The 15951-nt window shown below is 39.7% G+C and overlaps 1 protein-coding gene across 1 annotated transcript; it reads right to left on the reverse strand.

Moving 5' to 3' along the window:
- Positions 1-164: 164 nt before the first annotated feature.
- Positions 165-13678, reverse strand: LOC146655534 (bifunctional 3'-phosphoadenosine 5'-phosphosulfate synthase 2-like). Its single transcript, XM_085427945.1, has 12 exons — positions 13246-13678; positions 11311-11425; positions 10999-11234; positions 10718-10856; positions 10428-10546; positions 8839-8952; positions 7700-7811; positions 5264-5469; positions 5010-5145; positions 2480-2748; positions 2167-2396; positions 165-537 (listed from the first exon to the last, which is right to left on the reverse strand). Exons 1-12 carry the CDS (start codon positions 13267-13269, stop codon positions 396-398), a joined length of 1842 nt encoding a protein of 613 aa, XP_085284071.1. The 5' UTR covers positions 13270-13678; the 3' UTR covers positions 165-395.
- Between the last annotated feature and the right edge of the window lie 2273 nt (positions 13679-15951).

Below are 15951 nucleotides of genomic sequence, written 5' to 3' on the forward strand. Positions count from 1 at the left end.
CAATGATAAGACTACGGCTTTCATTCAGGTGATACAAATACAGTGATACAGTTGTCATGTTAAAAAGGTAATAAAAACTTCAATATGCATGTTTTTTGTCGTGCGCCCTTCAGTGTCTCATGTATGCATATATATAAAGATTTCCTTGTCTTGGAATGTGCTCCTATGTGTACAGTCATACAAAAAATTCAAGTTAGATTTAATTTATTAAAACACATAGCTTAAGGTAATATGCATATAATCACAAAATCTCCCCACTGTTTTACAGGAATGAGATTCATATTTTGATTTGGTGAAGATAAAACTCCCACCGCTGCAGTTTGCACCAATAAAAATCCATCCCACCTTAAATAATCCTAAAGAATAAACTGGATAGTTGCTCATGAGCTTGTTGATTAGTTTTTCTTCTGAAGAGAGGTGTAGTACTCGACCAACACCCTCCAGGCTTTGGGGGCCATAAAACCATCTGGAGGGTACTCTCCGCTCCGAGCCAAGCTCCTCATCATGGTGCCAGAAATGAACTGAAACTCGTCGTGTCTGAGAAATTGTAGAAGAATGGGGGAAAGGGAGTATACAGTGGCAAGGACAGGTTATTAGAAATCAAAATTTGTAAATTCTATAATAGCGCCGTGATTAGATCTCGACTCAAATACCAACTACGACACAAACACATATAAACGCACAAGCCTAATAATTTACAGTCTAATTTTTGTGAAATTTTTAGTTTGGCAATGAAGTTTTTGCCCTAAAAGTGTGTCGAAGGCAATGCAATGTTTTACTGTTCAGTAAAGAACACCCAAATAAGTACTAATGAGCTACTACCCTTTGTCCTTAAAAATGTGCATTCCTTCAACAGCTGGTGAGCGGAGAGCTGCACCAAAAACTGTAGCTCAGGAGTTAGAGCAGGTCATCACTAATCGGAATCAGTCCGATCCCTGACTACAGTCTACATGCCAAGTATCCTTAGGTGAGATACTGACCCTCACGTTGCTCTCAGATGCATTGATTGGAGTGTGAATGTTACATAGAAAACACTTAAGCATGGAAAAACATTCTTGTATGAATAACGAGCGCTCTCACTGCTCAGGTAGAGTAGAGAAGTGCTATATAAGAACCAGTTCACTGAATGAAGAAAGTGTTTCATGTTTGTGCCGCACTTTTTTACAGTTTTATTTTATGTTTCCATGTGTGGAGCCAAACTCTGGAATAGAAAGAGACAGTCTCAACAAGCACATGGATGACAAAGGACTTTATCAAATACCACATGGTAAACGAGATATATATGTATATATATATATGTATATGTGTGTGTGTGTATATGTCTCTGAGTATATATATAAATATTATATTCTAAATAGAATTGTTTATTAAACCTGAATGCGCTTAAGGTCAGTGATTGTGTGTGAGTGAGTCTATAAATAGAGTTAATTAGTTTTTATTTTAATTTTATTTTGACTTTTTGCTTTTAATTCAGTTTAGTTTAAGTTCCAGAGTGAGTTTTTAATATTAAGTATTTAATATTTACTTAATAATGTTTAGTTTTAGTTTAAGTTTATTGGTTTCAGTCTTAGTTGTTATTAATTATTGCTGTATGGACGACATGTGTCAGAGGTGAGATTTAGAAAAAATTAGAACAGGTATTACAATGAAAACACAACTATTAGAAAGTGGTTGTCTACAAGATGTCCCTTGTATTTTTTTTTCCAAGTCTAGTTTCTATTTTAGTTAATTAAAATGGTTTTTAACCATCTAGTTTTAGTTTTTACTTTAGTTTTAGTTAACTATAATAGCCTTGTTATAGCTCTAGGTGAATGTATGCGTATATTTATAATTGTCTGTCATTTCATATACGGGCCATTAGCTTGTGAAAGGAAGCTGAATATTGCAATCATCCATTAGATATGAAGGAGGGGTAGAATGATATTTTTCAGCAAATTTTTGAGATGCTTATATACAATCAAGCATCAGGTTTTGTATTTTGTTTTAGTAGTGTTTGCTAACTTCAGATTACTTCAGGTGGTTAGTAGGGGAGTCACTGACCGGTCTTTAGGCTGGTGTGAATGGGGCTTTAGCAGTTAATTTTGCATTTCTAGAAGTATGCGACCCCTTGAGGTTCAATATTGACTGCAACTTACAAGAAAAACCTGCAGATCTTTCATCACTCACCGGTCTTTGTCATAGAAGTCCATAGCCTTCTTAGTTTTGTTGTAGGCAGCTACCCTGAAGGGAATGATCTCTACAGAGGTGAGACCTGGGGCCATGGACAGCACTTTTCCACCATGGGTGGGCTCATACAAGTCCTTTTTAGTCTCTGGGTGAGGCATACCTGCAGGATCCCGGCCGACAATGTAAAAGTTTGCTCCGGCGATCATTCTGGCTCTGCAGTGCCACTGAACCTGAAAGACATTGAAGCTGATATCACATGCACCCGTATTTTTTAAAACCTTTGAGTGAGCCATAAGCCACCACTGCTGCTCACCTCTGTAGGTCCAGCATACATCATAGGGGAAGGGAAGATGGCAACAATGGTGCTAGCTGGGTCCAACACGCCCTCCTCCAGGACAGCATCATGTTGCCTCATCCTCCACTGCAGAGGCACATCGTCGTCTTTGGTCCAACCACCGAGCGGGTGAAGTAAGAGGACTGGATTTTTGTATCCTCGCTCCAGCAATCGCCGCTTGGTGTCCTGCATGAGCAGGGCGTGACCATTGTGGATCGGGTTACGCAGCTGGAATGCAAACACCGCATCTAAAGACAGAGGAGCATATAATAAAATTAACATACAATAGACACACGTGCTTCATGATCATGCCTTCCAAAATATTTGTCACAGCCAACATGCGAACCATGCCTTTAACAGAACTCAAATACACCCTGATCATAGTGTTTAAATTCACTTTTATCAGAACAAAAGCAACAAAAATGTTGGTGGTGTGTGACGACAGACAGATGCATAGAATTTTATATTTTTCTTACTGTCAACAAATCCCATTATACCTAAAAACCAACAATACTGTCCACTCACATTTTCTCCTCCTTCTATATCTATCTATACAAATATATAAAAAACGTAGTTTAACAGTGGGTTTAACATAAAATTTAGCTATACTTTCACACACTTACAAGATCTGCATTACTTGTTAGTTATGTTAATCTGATGTTTCATAACTAGTCCTATAGGGCTTTGCTATTGAAGAAGACTTAATCCTTCCCACTTTGACCACATATTCAGCATTTTTTTAAACTTTTGCACTGGGTGACATTACAAGCATAAAAGAAATAGCATTGTGTTTATTTTAAGTCAGTCCCATGTACATTAATTACTCTTTAGCATACTAAACACAGCCCCCAAAATGCATAATTTCCCTCTGTTTGATGTTGATGTTTTCTATGACAACAGTCCAAAGCTATTTTAAGAAATCACATGTTTTATAATGTTCTTAGGTGGGAACAAACAGGTTTGGGCTTGGCATGCTATGGGAACTACTGAGACAGACTGTTGGTTTCTTTTTGCTTTGGGCTTGTTAACAATAAGAAAGTACAGGTTATTGTCCACCTAGTGCAGATAACACCATGCTCTCACACCGGTAACAAACCTCAGCATAGTAAAAACACAAAGTGCCAAAATAAACAGTGCATTGTGGATAAGATGAATAGGTAAAACAATATCTGCACAAAGCAGTCACATCAAAGTTAGCGGGTGAAAGTAAAAACAGATGATGTCATTTAATTGTTCATTGCATTCAGGAATACAGTTAGCTCCATTAGCTTTTGGACAAAGACACTTCTTAGTTTTGCCACCACACGGATTTCAGATCTAATAATCAAGATGTGATTGGCGTGCAGACTTTCAGCATTTTGATTCAAGGGGTTTAACAAAAGTTTTGCATTAACTGTTAAGGAATAACTACTATTTTTGCAACCCTGCCCAAATTTTCAGAGGCGCAAAAGTAATTGGGCAGTTAAACCATCAGTAAAAACTGGTGCAACCTGTAACCATACATGGTCATGCCATAATGACATGTGAATATCCTTCTGTCTTGTTTAACAGGTAATATAGTATGTTTCAGATCACTTCTGTCATTTGGGTACAAATTAATCTTGTTTTTAGTTTTCCACAACCATGTAGGCTCTTTGACATGTTGCTTTTAGGAAAATCTAATCTGTCCTTCCAGTTCCAAAGTGTAACCAGTGTTGTAAAAATTAAGGAAAACAACTTTTATTGGATATAATTTTGTATTCTGGAGTCATCAACTACAGTTATCTTCTCTGCGGTTGCTCTGCAGTCGCTCAGACCTTTTGGTGTTTCTGAGCAGATTGTTGATCCTAAAGTGTTTGCTATCTCTCAGATAGGTTTATTTTGGGTTTCAGTCTAATAATGGGCTTTTTCACTTGCACCAACATCTCTTTGGACCCCATACTGAAAATTCCACTGAACACTTGGAATACCTCCAGATGTTTTACTTGTTTAATGTGCCAGGGAATAATGAGAGTACAGGCCTGCCCATGAAACTCCTGATTAGCCTTGGAAAATGTGGGAGTGCATATACAAATATGCCTGTAATTGCTAAACAGTTAATAATTGAATACTTTTGTTACCTTGAACTAAAGTCTGCAGTTCAATCAAATTCTGATTGTGTGAAGTAAAATCCACTGAGGTGGTGTACAGAGGCAAATTTACAAAAACTGCCATTGTCCAAATACTTACAGACCTAACTATACTATATGTGCCCATTGATCACAGGACGTGTCACAAAAATCACCATGCAGCTTTAAAGTTACCATTTAATTTTTTCCATCTGGTCCTTAGTCAAGTTTTCTGAAAGACAAAGGGTGTATTGCTAAATACACTGCTTTAATTTTTTTCATGTTTTCACCGGTTACCATAACTGCTTTATTATAGAGAAATATATATGTCATACTGGAAGTTACTGACAACAAACCAAACAAAAAGGCCACTTCTGTATCTCCTGATCGTCACTGTAGTGTTGTACTTTAGATTTTCTCACCTGCTTTCATATCTTTGAACTTCTGCCTGAGCTCCTTTGGAGTAAAGCGGTACTGGTCAAGTCCATCGTTCCATCTGATTCGCTCCAGCACCTCCAGATCCCCACCTACCAGCCAGTCACCTCCTTCCATAACCATCTGCCAAGGATAAAAGCAGAGAACAGTTTTTCATCATTAAAATGTGTGATGCTGGCATGAGAACACCTTCCAGTCTCCAAATTTTTAACTGCGCACAGGTTAATAGCTGCATTATAACCTTAATGTACGGGTGTTGTGGACAAGTAGTGCCCCACTGGCGGGCACTGCGTTCCTCCTTGCGGTGCGCGTAGAACTCGGGGTTCCTGAGAACAGCCACACGTGAACCTTGGTACTCCAGAGCTACCGCTGCACAGCCCTCCAGCTTCTCTTTGGTCTCAGAGCTAACAGGCAGGACAATGGGAATAGACATGTTGATGGCCCCACCTGAGAGAGAAGATGAAGTGATCTTAAACATACAAAGCCAAGCAATTATAATTCTACGAGTGTTTTCCTTTTGAAATACATGAAAATATGAAAACATATATGAAAACAGGTGCAGCATGTTAGGATGCCTGGGTCGTTGACCCAGAGGTTTGAGTTTATTATATTATTTATCTTTTCTAGTCTTTGGTTTCTTTGTTAGAGTTCTTTCTTATGGTTTATGTCTCTGTGTAATCCTTAGTTGCTGTCTCCCCTGTCTGCTATATCCCCGTGTCCAGTCGGTGTCTGCCCTGGTCCCACGTCTCTGTTCCCCCTGTTGTAGTGCCTGCCTGTGAGTCTGTGTCTGTAAGTTCAGTCTGTGTTATGTTTCCTGTTTTATTTTGAAGGTCCTTGTCTTATGTTAATGTATCTGGTTTTGCTTCCCCAGTTTCATTAGGCTCGATTTGCCACAGCTGTGTTTCTCTCCTGTTGCCCATTCCCTGATTGCTCCCTCTGTGTTTCTCTGTGTCCGTGTCGCGATCTACCCTTATTGAGCTGTGTGTTCTGTCTGTGTAAGTGTATTTTCTAGTCCTAGTTTTGTTGCCCTTTTGAGTTCACGTCTGTCTCTGGAGTCTGCACTTTGGGTCCTTGTCCTGCCTGCACACAGCCGTTCCATAACACAGCACACTAATGACAAACACTTCAAAGAGAAGGAGTGTGATCTCAGAAAGGAGCTGTAATGTCTAATTAAATATAATTACTATTATTGGGCAATGAAGAAATAATCAAAGAATTAATTGGTCTGTCATTAAATAATAATATATTTTACAGTTACTTCTGTGCTTTAAGGACATGCACATTATCTGCTTTAGAGCAATTTTGTATGTCAAGTGGAATAGCATGTGCTCATTTTAAAAATTAGAGGTTCATTCATGCTTTCCCTTCATTCTTGCCTCATTTTAAATTGAACCAGACAATAATTTGTCTGTGTTATTTACACACAGAAAGAGAAGAGAGGAATAGAGATATTGCTTAATTTCGGACTTACATTATGTGTAAAGTTTGTTGCCACAAGTGTAGGCGACTTGTAACAACAAAGATTATCAACATCAACTCTAGTTAAGTGTGGCCACACTTTTGACTCACTTTTCTCTCCTGTTGTTGTGTGTGCGAGCTCCCTTACACCCCTTGCACATATACTCACAGAGTGAGAGAGAGATCTCACTGCCGAATTGTGAATGGAGAAAATGAAAGCGAGTCAAATATTTTAATATTACTGTGAGTTAGAAGTGAAACAGCTGAGATCAAATGCTATGTTATGTATATGTGACGATTGAGTCAGCAGAGCTTCTGTAACTTTTACACGCCATTCACATCAGCCAACCTCGCCAACCCTGCTCCGTAACTTTAACTGTCTTGAGCTGCTGTTGTCCCTAAGCGCTTTCACTTTGGAATGGAATATCTAGGAGGGAACAAATTTCATGAAGCGACTTGCCGCAACAATCGGATCTTATTACAGCGTGACGTTTGAATGCAGTCAGCTCTCTGGAACAACCCATTCTTTCACAAATGTTTATTAGACATTTGATTTTATACACCTCTTGGCAATGACAGTGAAAATACCTGAATTTCAAGATTAAGAGGCATGGCCCAATAATTCTGTTCACATTCATTGATTGCAGTAGATTGCAGCTTGTGCTTTGCATCCACTGTTAGGCTTGTATGAGGCTGAAAGTGATGTGTAAATGTTGCTAGATGTCGCTGTGAACCGTTTGCTTGAACTTGGAGATGGTGTGGACTCCGATCTGGCCCAATGTATGGCTGGACATAAATTTTGGACTTTCAACTGTATTTACACAAGTTTTACAGCTTTTCCTATCAATAAAGACCTCCCCGAACGCAATTCATAATTCAATAACAGATTTCTGTAAGTTTGCACGTTTACTTCTTACCATTTAAGCCAAAAGAATCATGCTAAGAGATTTCTTTCATTTACTTTTTACTGCTGACATTGCACTTCTTTTTCTTATGTTAGAATATCTCATTGATTAAATGTGTAGTTACATTTCTTTGCACTGGCAGAAAGGGGAGATTCACTGGTCTGGCCCACATAAGATCAAAGTGTATGTAAAATTAGTCTGACATCCCCACACTAACTGAATTAATCACAATTCAGCTGCCTAATGTCACTTTTAGGAGCAGGGAGGGGGTGTCTAGATGTTGTAGATGTTGAAAGTTTAAGGACTTTTCTTACCATCTAGGAGATTGCCAAAGTGCATAGTCTGGAGGAACTCTCTCTCTCTCATGAATCCCTTTAGTGGACTGGCCCAGCCCTCGGCCAAAACCTGCACCCACTGCAGATCCAGCTGTAGATGAATAAAACAGCATCGTCAGCAGGATGAAAAGAAAATAACACAAAATACTTGTAAACTGCGATTCCAGTTCAGGAAAGCCATATATTTCATTTGCTGTATTGCAAATTAAACACATTTCAGTGGTATTCACAAGTTAATCTGTAGGCCTGCTCTAAATAAGTGAATAATTTAACAGTGGAAGGATTGACCCCAGTGGAATACGATAAAATAGAGACAGACAATATGAGCTGCAGATTTACAAAAACCATTTCAACTATAGACACAAAGAGTAAAATAACAACTTGGCTACACAGAGAATAAATTCACTTTAAAATACTTTCCCTTTTTAAAATGAGCATTACTGATTTATTTACCTTTATTTTCACAACGTTTGAAACAATGTTTGCCAAGAAGCTGCATATCTGTTAGCATCTGCAGAACACTGACTGACAGTTACGTGAGCATTTCCCTATTGATTAACCAGGGAAAAGGAAATATTTTCTTAGTACACAGTGTCAGCGGTTGGGTGGAGGCGAGGAAGAAGGAACCCAAACGCAGGACTCGCAGGTAGGTGACGATTTATTATAAGGAGTGGATGAACAGAACAAAGGGAGAAAATGGCTGGCTGGACGACTGACTGAAGCACTGACTGACTAACGGAACATACAGACGGAGAGACAACATCACAATAACATCAATGACACGACATTGGACTGGTTGAACTGAGGGACATAAATACACAGGCTGAGTGATGAGAGATTAGAACCTGGTGAGTACACAGCTGAACATAATGAACTAATGATAAACGGGAAGAGGACGGAACATAATGTACATGGACCAAGGCTAACACAATAAAACAGGAAGTGGAACAGGCAGAAGATAAACAGTGAACGTGAACTGAAAATACTGGGTCACCGACCCAGGAACCCTGACACACAGTGTCCACACTGCAAGGAACGTACCCATAACTAACTGTCTGGAATGTTTTGTACTGACTCTGAGTTCTCATTTGCTATGTGACAGTAGAATGTGTACTTACTTTTGTAATGCTGATGGTGGGCAGCGTGTTTGCTTCAGCCAGAACATGGTTCACCCTGTCCTCTGGGATAAACAGTTCAGTCACCTCCTCCAGGATCTCATTTGGTACAATTTTCTACATACGAGAAGAAAGTGAATGTTCACAGTTTAATAACGCTGCTCATGTAGGGACTCAATGACTTTTTTTTTTAAGAGTTTAAACAGCACGGTTAGTGCATCGGAAGGCTGTAAAATAACATTTCTTTTTAGATTAAACTATACTGCTGGGTGTATGCTGCATATTTTTTGTTCCTTTTGGTGCAAAATGGTGCTTTTTTGCATGATTTGCATTTGCCAAAGAAGTTCGCCTTTGGGCACTAGCTGAGTGGTGCACACAGTGCGTCTAATTACAGGTTTACATTCTGAATCAGACACGGCACACTAAATAAATAGCAAATTCATAAGTATAGTATTGGCTAAATAATTTATTTTCTGCACCGTTTGAGTTTACGGAAGCTCCTTTCAATAAAATCAAACATCTGTGAATGCCTTGCCTGATTTTGTTTGATGTAATTCTACACAGCAGGATTAATGTGTGCACACTGCTTCTGCGTATTCATGTTGACACAGCGGGGATATTTAAAAACAAAAAAATCAGTCACCTGTTACCTCAACGACCGGGGCTGTAAAAATACACATGTTTACACATTTACTCTATCAGCAACCTTTCCTTTAGTAAAGATAAGACGCTTGGCAACAGAACCAATGGCCTTTTAAATACCCAACAGAATCTTGACTGTGTGTGTGTGTGTGTGTGTGTGTGTGTGTGTGTGTGTGTGTGTGTGTGTATAAAGGTCGGTTAGTGTCTTTTCTACATAGAGCTACACTCTTTACCTGTTTTTCCAGTTTTGCCTTTGTAATATAGATCTACATTTGTACATACATGAAGTGCAAACATATTGCTCATTCACATGCCTTTGAGTAAACTAAACTCTTTTGTGCATTACTCCGAGATTAGCGTGCGTCTCATTTTCACAATCATGAAAATTAAAATGATGTCCTTTGTGTTTCTCTATGTTATTTGCAGCAAAAAGGCCAGGGGTTTTTTTTGGAATGGGGGGGGGGGGGGGTTAAAAAAAAAAGGGAGTCCATATCCTGTACTTAATTTTTTCGTTTTTAATACTGTACTTGCTGAATCACTATTGTTTGCTGCTGTAATATAAAACCACTGAAGTACCAGGTAGTTCATTGCCTCTGGCTAGTTGTTACCAACCACTTCCTTCTCATGTGAAAGATTTCATTGATGGGCAGAGAACACTGAAAGATTGATGTTAATTATCACGACTTATAGTTTGTTTTAAGGGGGTGTGGCCTCCCTTAATAGGCCTCCCTTAGTATATTGAACTTATTTTAGTACAACAGCTTCATGTTTAAATTAAAAAATAACTGATCAAGTATTCAAACTTTTACATAATTTACATAGTGTCCTCTTCATCATCCTGCTGAGAAATTGCCAAGTGTAAATTAACACTGTGGGTAGAGTCTGTGTACACTGTGCTGTGTGGTTTATTCTGCTTTAAAAGGTCTGGAGCAAGTCTTCTGGAACCCTACCTGTTCCTTAAGCAGATCCAACACTTGATGGAGACATTCATTTACAGAGAGTTCTCCGGTTTTCAGAACAAGCTCTGGACGCTCTGGACGTTCGTACTCTGAATCAATCCCAGTAAAACCTGGCAATAAACCAGAGATATCAGTCAGACCCTATCAGCATTAATACTACCTAATCACTTGACTGAGACAGAATTACAACATGTGGTAAACTAGCCTGTAGATATTCATAGGGTCTGGGATGACTTTCATATCTCATAGATGTTTCTTGCTGTGAGTACCATCACACTGACCTTTGATCTCTCCAGCGCGAGCCTTTTTGTAAAGTCCTTTCACATCCCTGCTCTCACACACTTCAAGAGGCGCGTGGACAAACACTTCAAAAAATGGCAGCCCGGAACTTGCGTGGACGCTCCTTGCCTCGTCGCGATCCTGTGGGAGAAACGGCACGGATACATGATTTCAATGCATTTTTGATTCGAGGTCGACTTAAAATCTAGCGTCAACCTTTGTTAGGCAATGATTTCAGTCTTAAATAAACACATGCAGCATGTAACTCTTAAGCTTTCCTCACCTTGGCGAAAGGAGAGATGAAACTGGTGACACAAACGAGGCCGGCATCGGCAAACAGTTTGGCCACCTCTGCAACACGCCGGATGTTCTCCTCGCGGTCTTCAGCAGAAAAGCCGAGATTCTTGTTCAGGCCGTGGCGAATGTTGTCTCCATCCAGTGAGTAGCAGGGGATACCATGGGAGACGAGATAATCCTCCAGGGCAAAACTGATAGTAGTCTTTCCAGCACCAGACAAACCTAGAGGTAAAAGCATGGTGGTAAATAAGCAAATTGATCCCAGTCTAAATATGGTGGAAAAACTATAAAGATTTACCAGTGAGCCAGATGGTGCAGCCCCTAAAGCCCCCCTTGGTGCCCACGACCTGCCCTCTCTTGCTCCGGCTGACGTGGTGGGCCTGGTACACCACATTGGTCGCCTTGTTGAGATTCTAAAAGAGAAGCAGCAGGGGCTCCAAATATATTATAAATATATAGGCTAATATATTACAAGATATAGACCTAATGTATAGGCTCAGAAGCAGACAAAAGGGTATTCAGTTTGAGCGTATTCAGTTCACACACCAAATGACATATTTACCTGGATAGACATCACAGACAAGTCTCACCTGCTGTTCACGATGTCATAGAACAAATAGCATTTGCTTTTCACTGGATCCTTTTAAATTTACTTCCAAGTCATGTAAAGTAACACGTCATATATAATTTTTCAGACTAGACGAATCTGGTTCTACAAGGATAAAGTAACTATGTGGATGTGAATGAATGGAGCTGTAAAGACTTATAAATGGGAGGGTAGGGAAGCTCATGAGGGATGCAGGGAGGGAGGGAGAGGGAGGAATAATTGACAATGTGTCCAGTGTGCTGCCTGTAGCCAAGCGATGATGTGGCAGTGCTCGTGCCCACACGTTCACCCTCTGCACCCAGTCGCCCTTCTTCCCTACACCCTTATGCCTATAATGCCTACCCAATATGAAAGTAGTTTAACAGCTCGAAGGACCGCACAGGATTCCAGCTGCCATTGGATGAACTTCTGTGAAAAGAGCCCTTTTTTCCTGGTGCTAACACAGCCTCGGTTGTAAAAAAAAAAATAAATCCTGCACTCTGACACAGCACAAATCAAGGTGTGTTTCAATCAAAGGACATGGAAGGCATACCGCATGTGAAAAATATACAGACCCACACGCTGTGGGAGAGGCCTAGACAAACAGGGCTATTCTCTTAAACATAGGAGCCACCTTCCACTGCAGCCTTGCGCTGCCAAAACACCACCTCATCATGAATACAATGATGGCACTGGCTGGAAAAACAAAGTCCCATCATTCACTATTAAAAGTTGTAATACCTCTTGTAATAATACCATCCTACCTTGATAGTTTTTACCCTCTTTTCATTTCAATCCCCTTTTCATTTTCTCTTGTTGTTGCATTCCTTTTAAAGAATGCCCCTTGTGTAACTCTTCTCCCCTCGCTCCAGTTCAACTCCCATCCTCTTTCTCAGGAAATCACAGGCGATAAATGCTGATAACTATGTCAGCGAATTCCTCAAAGAAAATGACACATGAGTATTTCTTACTTACTTAATTGCTCCTGAGTTGCTCAGCATGGCAATTCTGAAAGCTTAGCCAATTGAATTAGCTACTAAATGTCAAAAGGAGCGACTATTTCGCAACTTCCTTTGAAAAGTGACTTTTTATCAAGAAAGCTGATGATTAATCTTCGTGGTTGCATCAGTGTTACAGTGTCAGTAATGATGCACCCCTTCAGTGGTGTATCTCTCATATGTGGCTCCACATACGTCTGCGGCATTCCCGTGCAGCATCACTCTGGCACTTTAACAGGGGCCTCTTTCTCCCCTCTCTCAAAAGACACTCTATGTTATGAATGAACTACACTGACATGGATACGTTACTACAACAACTGTCCCATTCAGAGTCGAGGCAAGTCTACAAACAGCCACACCTGGCAGGACAGTAAAAAAAAAGCCTGCTTTTCAGAAAATTGCATTTAAATAAATAATCACTCCTAATGAAAAAAAGAAGGGTTTTTTTCTGCACGACCAGCAGACCTTCGTAGTAAGATCGCCGTTTTTAAGGAGGGCTTAAAGCAGGTAGTCTATTAACGTGACACTAAGTTCGCACACATGTCGGGCTGCTGGCTGACACAGTACATTTCGCTTTTTGTGGGGCTAATCTGATGACAGCTTAAATTTCTGGTGTCTGATTCGACCCGTTATCTCCACATCTACTCACTGTGCGAAGCCTCACTCCGGACATTTCGCTCTAGTGTTATGCCGCCAAAGGACTCCTGGACGCCGGACTCGGACCGCTGCACACACGCAGGCCTGGATGTTCGTCGGATGCTGGATCGACTTATAAAGCAAGAAACTTTGGGCTGTAGTAATCGAAAGAGGCAACGGAGGGGGGTGTTTAAAAGGGACTTTCAAGACACGTAGCACTCCACTGGCCCTGCCTCTCCTCCTGGCCCTCCTCCTTCAACGTTAGAAAAAAAAAAAGCGGATACCGGCAAACTTCAAGAAAAACGGCACTAGCAACAAAACCGAGGTAAAACCGGGTAAAGCTGGATATATCGACCCAATGCCACAAACTGGCAAGCGTTGGAGTAAAAATCACTCTTACTGAGGCGTCGAGGAAGTCGCTGGTGTCTTCCCATTTCCCCCCACACGTCCAGACGCCACTGGCTCACACCACACCTCACCCCATATGAAAAAAACCTCTTTAAAAAATCCAGTCATAAAACAAGCAAGTAGAAAGTTTCTCCTGGATGGAAATCTATTTTGTCCCAAAAATGGGGCAACAAGGGGTTAAATGTAGCCCACGTTTAATGATTAAATGTAGGGCACAGTAAGGAAGCACCAATGGGAGAATGAGCCTCTCCTTAGAAGGGGTCTTTCAAAGGAGTCTTTCAAAGTTTAGAAGTATCGATAAGTGAGTTCATAAGTTTGTTTAGCAACAGAAAAAGATGTGTAATCAACTAGCCAGACATTTCTAAACCTTACAAAATATAAGCGTTAATTCAATTTTATTTATTTAGCGCCAAATCGCAACAACAGTCACTTTAATATTGTAAGAATACAGAGAAAACAGAGATAACCCCAACAAAGCAGATGTCCTACTATGAGCGAGCACTCTGCAACAGTGGGAAAGAAAAACTACATTTTAACAGGAAAAAAACTCTGGCATGCCAGGTTCAGAGAAGGGCAGCAATCTGCCACAACCGTTTTGGGGTGAGGGCAGGGAGACAGGACAAAAGACAACTTATCTAGCCATTACTATAAGCTTTATCAAAAAAGAAACTTTCAGGCTTAACCAGAGGCTGTATATCTGCCAAACCCAAAGTAGGAGCTGATTCCACAGAAGATGGGCCTGAAAGCTCGAGGCTCTGCCTTCACTCTACTTTTAAATACCCTAGAGTGAAGTGCTCTGTTGGAGTGATATGGTAATATGAGGTCCTTAATATAAGGTGGGACTTGACTATTCAAGATCTTTTATGTGAGAAGAAGGATTTTAAATAGATTCTAAAGTTCGCAACAACTAACTTTAGAAAAGAGTCGGTGAAGGGAAACCAGCATGGAAGAAATATGCTTTCTCTTTCTAGTCTCTGTCACTACTCTTGCTGCAGCATTTTGGATCAACTGCAGTCTTTTAGGGAGCTTTAGAACAACCTGATAATAGTGAATTTCTGTAGTCCATTTTAGAAGTAACAAATGTGGAAAGTAGTTTTAAAGCATCACTCTGAGGAAGGATGTTTTTATTTTAGAGACACTGCAAATGGAAAAGAGCAAGCATACCTATTTGTATAACATGCACACTGAAGGACATATCCTGATCATAAACAACTCCAATATTCATCTCAGTGTTAGTGGAGGTCAACGTAATCCCATCCAGAGTAAGTATCTAAGTAAGGAAGTTTCTAAGATTTTTAGGGTGAGTAAAATAACCTCAGTTTTATCTACATTTAGACACTGAAATATCCATGTCATTCAGGCCTATATGTCATTAAGACATTTCTGCAGTTTAACTAATTGTGTGTCATCTGGTTTCATGGATAGATAAAGCTTTATATCATCTGCATAACAATGAAAATGTATGCTATACCTTTAAATGATACTGTGTAAAGGAAACAAATATAATGTAAATAGAACTGGTCCCAGCATGGAATCCTGTGGAACTCCAGATTCAACAAAGTGCTGGAAATATTCCTGAGAGATTTTGGCCCTGATGGAGTTGTTGCACATCCATGATGCAAATCTCTTGTTCTACTACATTCCAAAGGTGCTCTATTAGATTACAAATAGACTATATTAACCAATAAATTTACAAGATTAGTGACATTCTGCTAGCACAATATTGCATTTTGTGTATCTTTCTTCAGTCTCAGATGACTGCAGGTTTCACCCAATCTTATAAACAGTACATTTGCATAATGACAACTCACCACGTCCAGATGAACAGAATCAACTTTTGGGGATGCATGATTGAACCTGCATCAAGACGTAACATGTAACTTGGTCAAGAGCAGTTTATGTTTAGCGTTTCAGTTTAAAATAGTCCTTTTTATTTTTCAGTATGGTCAAAGTACAGAATAAATTAAATTTATCATGAGAATGTTTAGGAAGTCAAATTAATGTAACTTTGATCTGGCAACAAACTAAAGTAACTTCCACGTCCCCTTCGTTAGAGCAAATTAGATCATATCTAAATTTAGACCGCGTTTAAAATTTAAAAGCAGGAATGTTGTTTGAAACTTTAATCAATCTAAACAATCTTTTTTACCTGAAATGTTAGTGAAAGATCAAAAGCAAATAAAATATTTTAACTAATGTATTTACAAGATTAATGATTTTTGCTAGCACGATGTTAAATATGGTTTGCCATACCTGCATTCTCTGACTGGGCGTTTAGATTTTGTTGTAAATTTATAGTACACCTATAAGA

This window comes from Rhamphochromis longiceps, linkage group LG13 (genome assembly GCF_057381845.1).
Source record: "Rhamphochromis longiceps isolate RC_006_pf linkage group LG13, R_longiceps_female_GT1.1, whole genome shotgun sequence".
Taxonomy (NCBI): Eukaryota; Metazoa; Chordata; class Actinopteri; order Cichliformes; family Cichlidae; genus Rhamphochromis; species Rhamphochromis longiceps.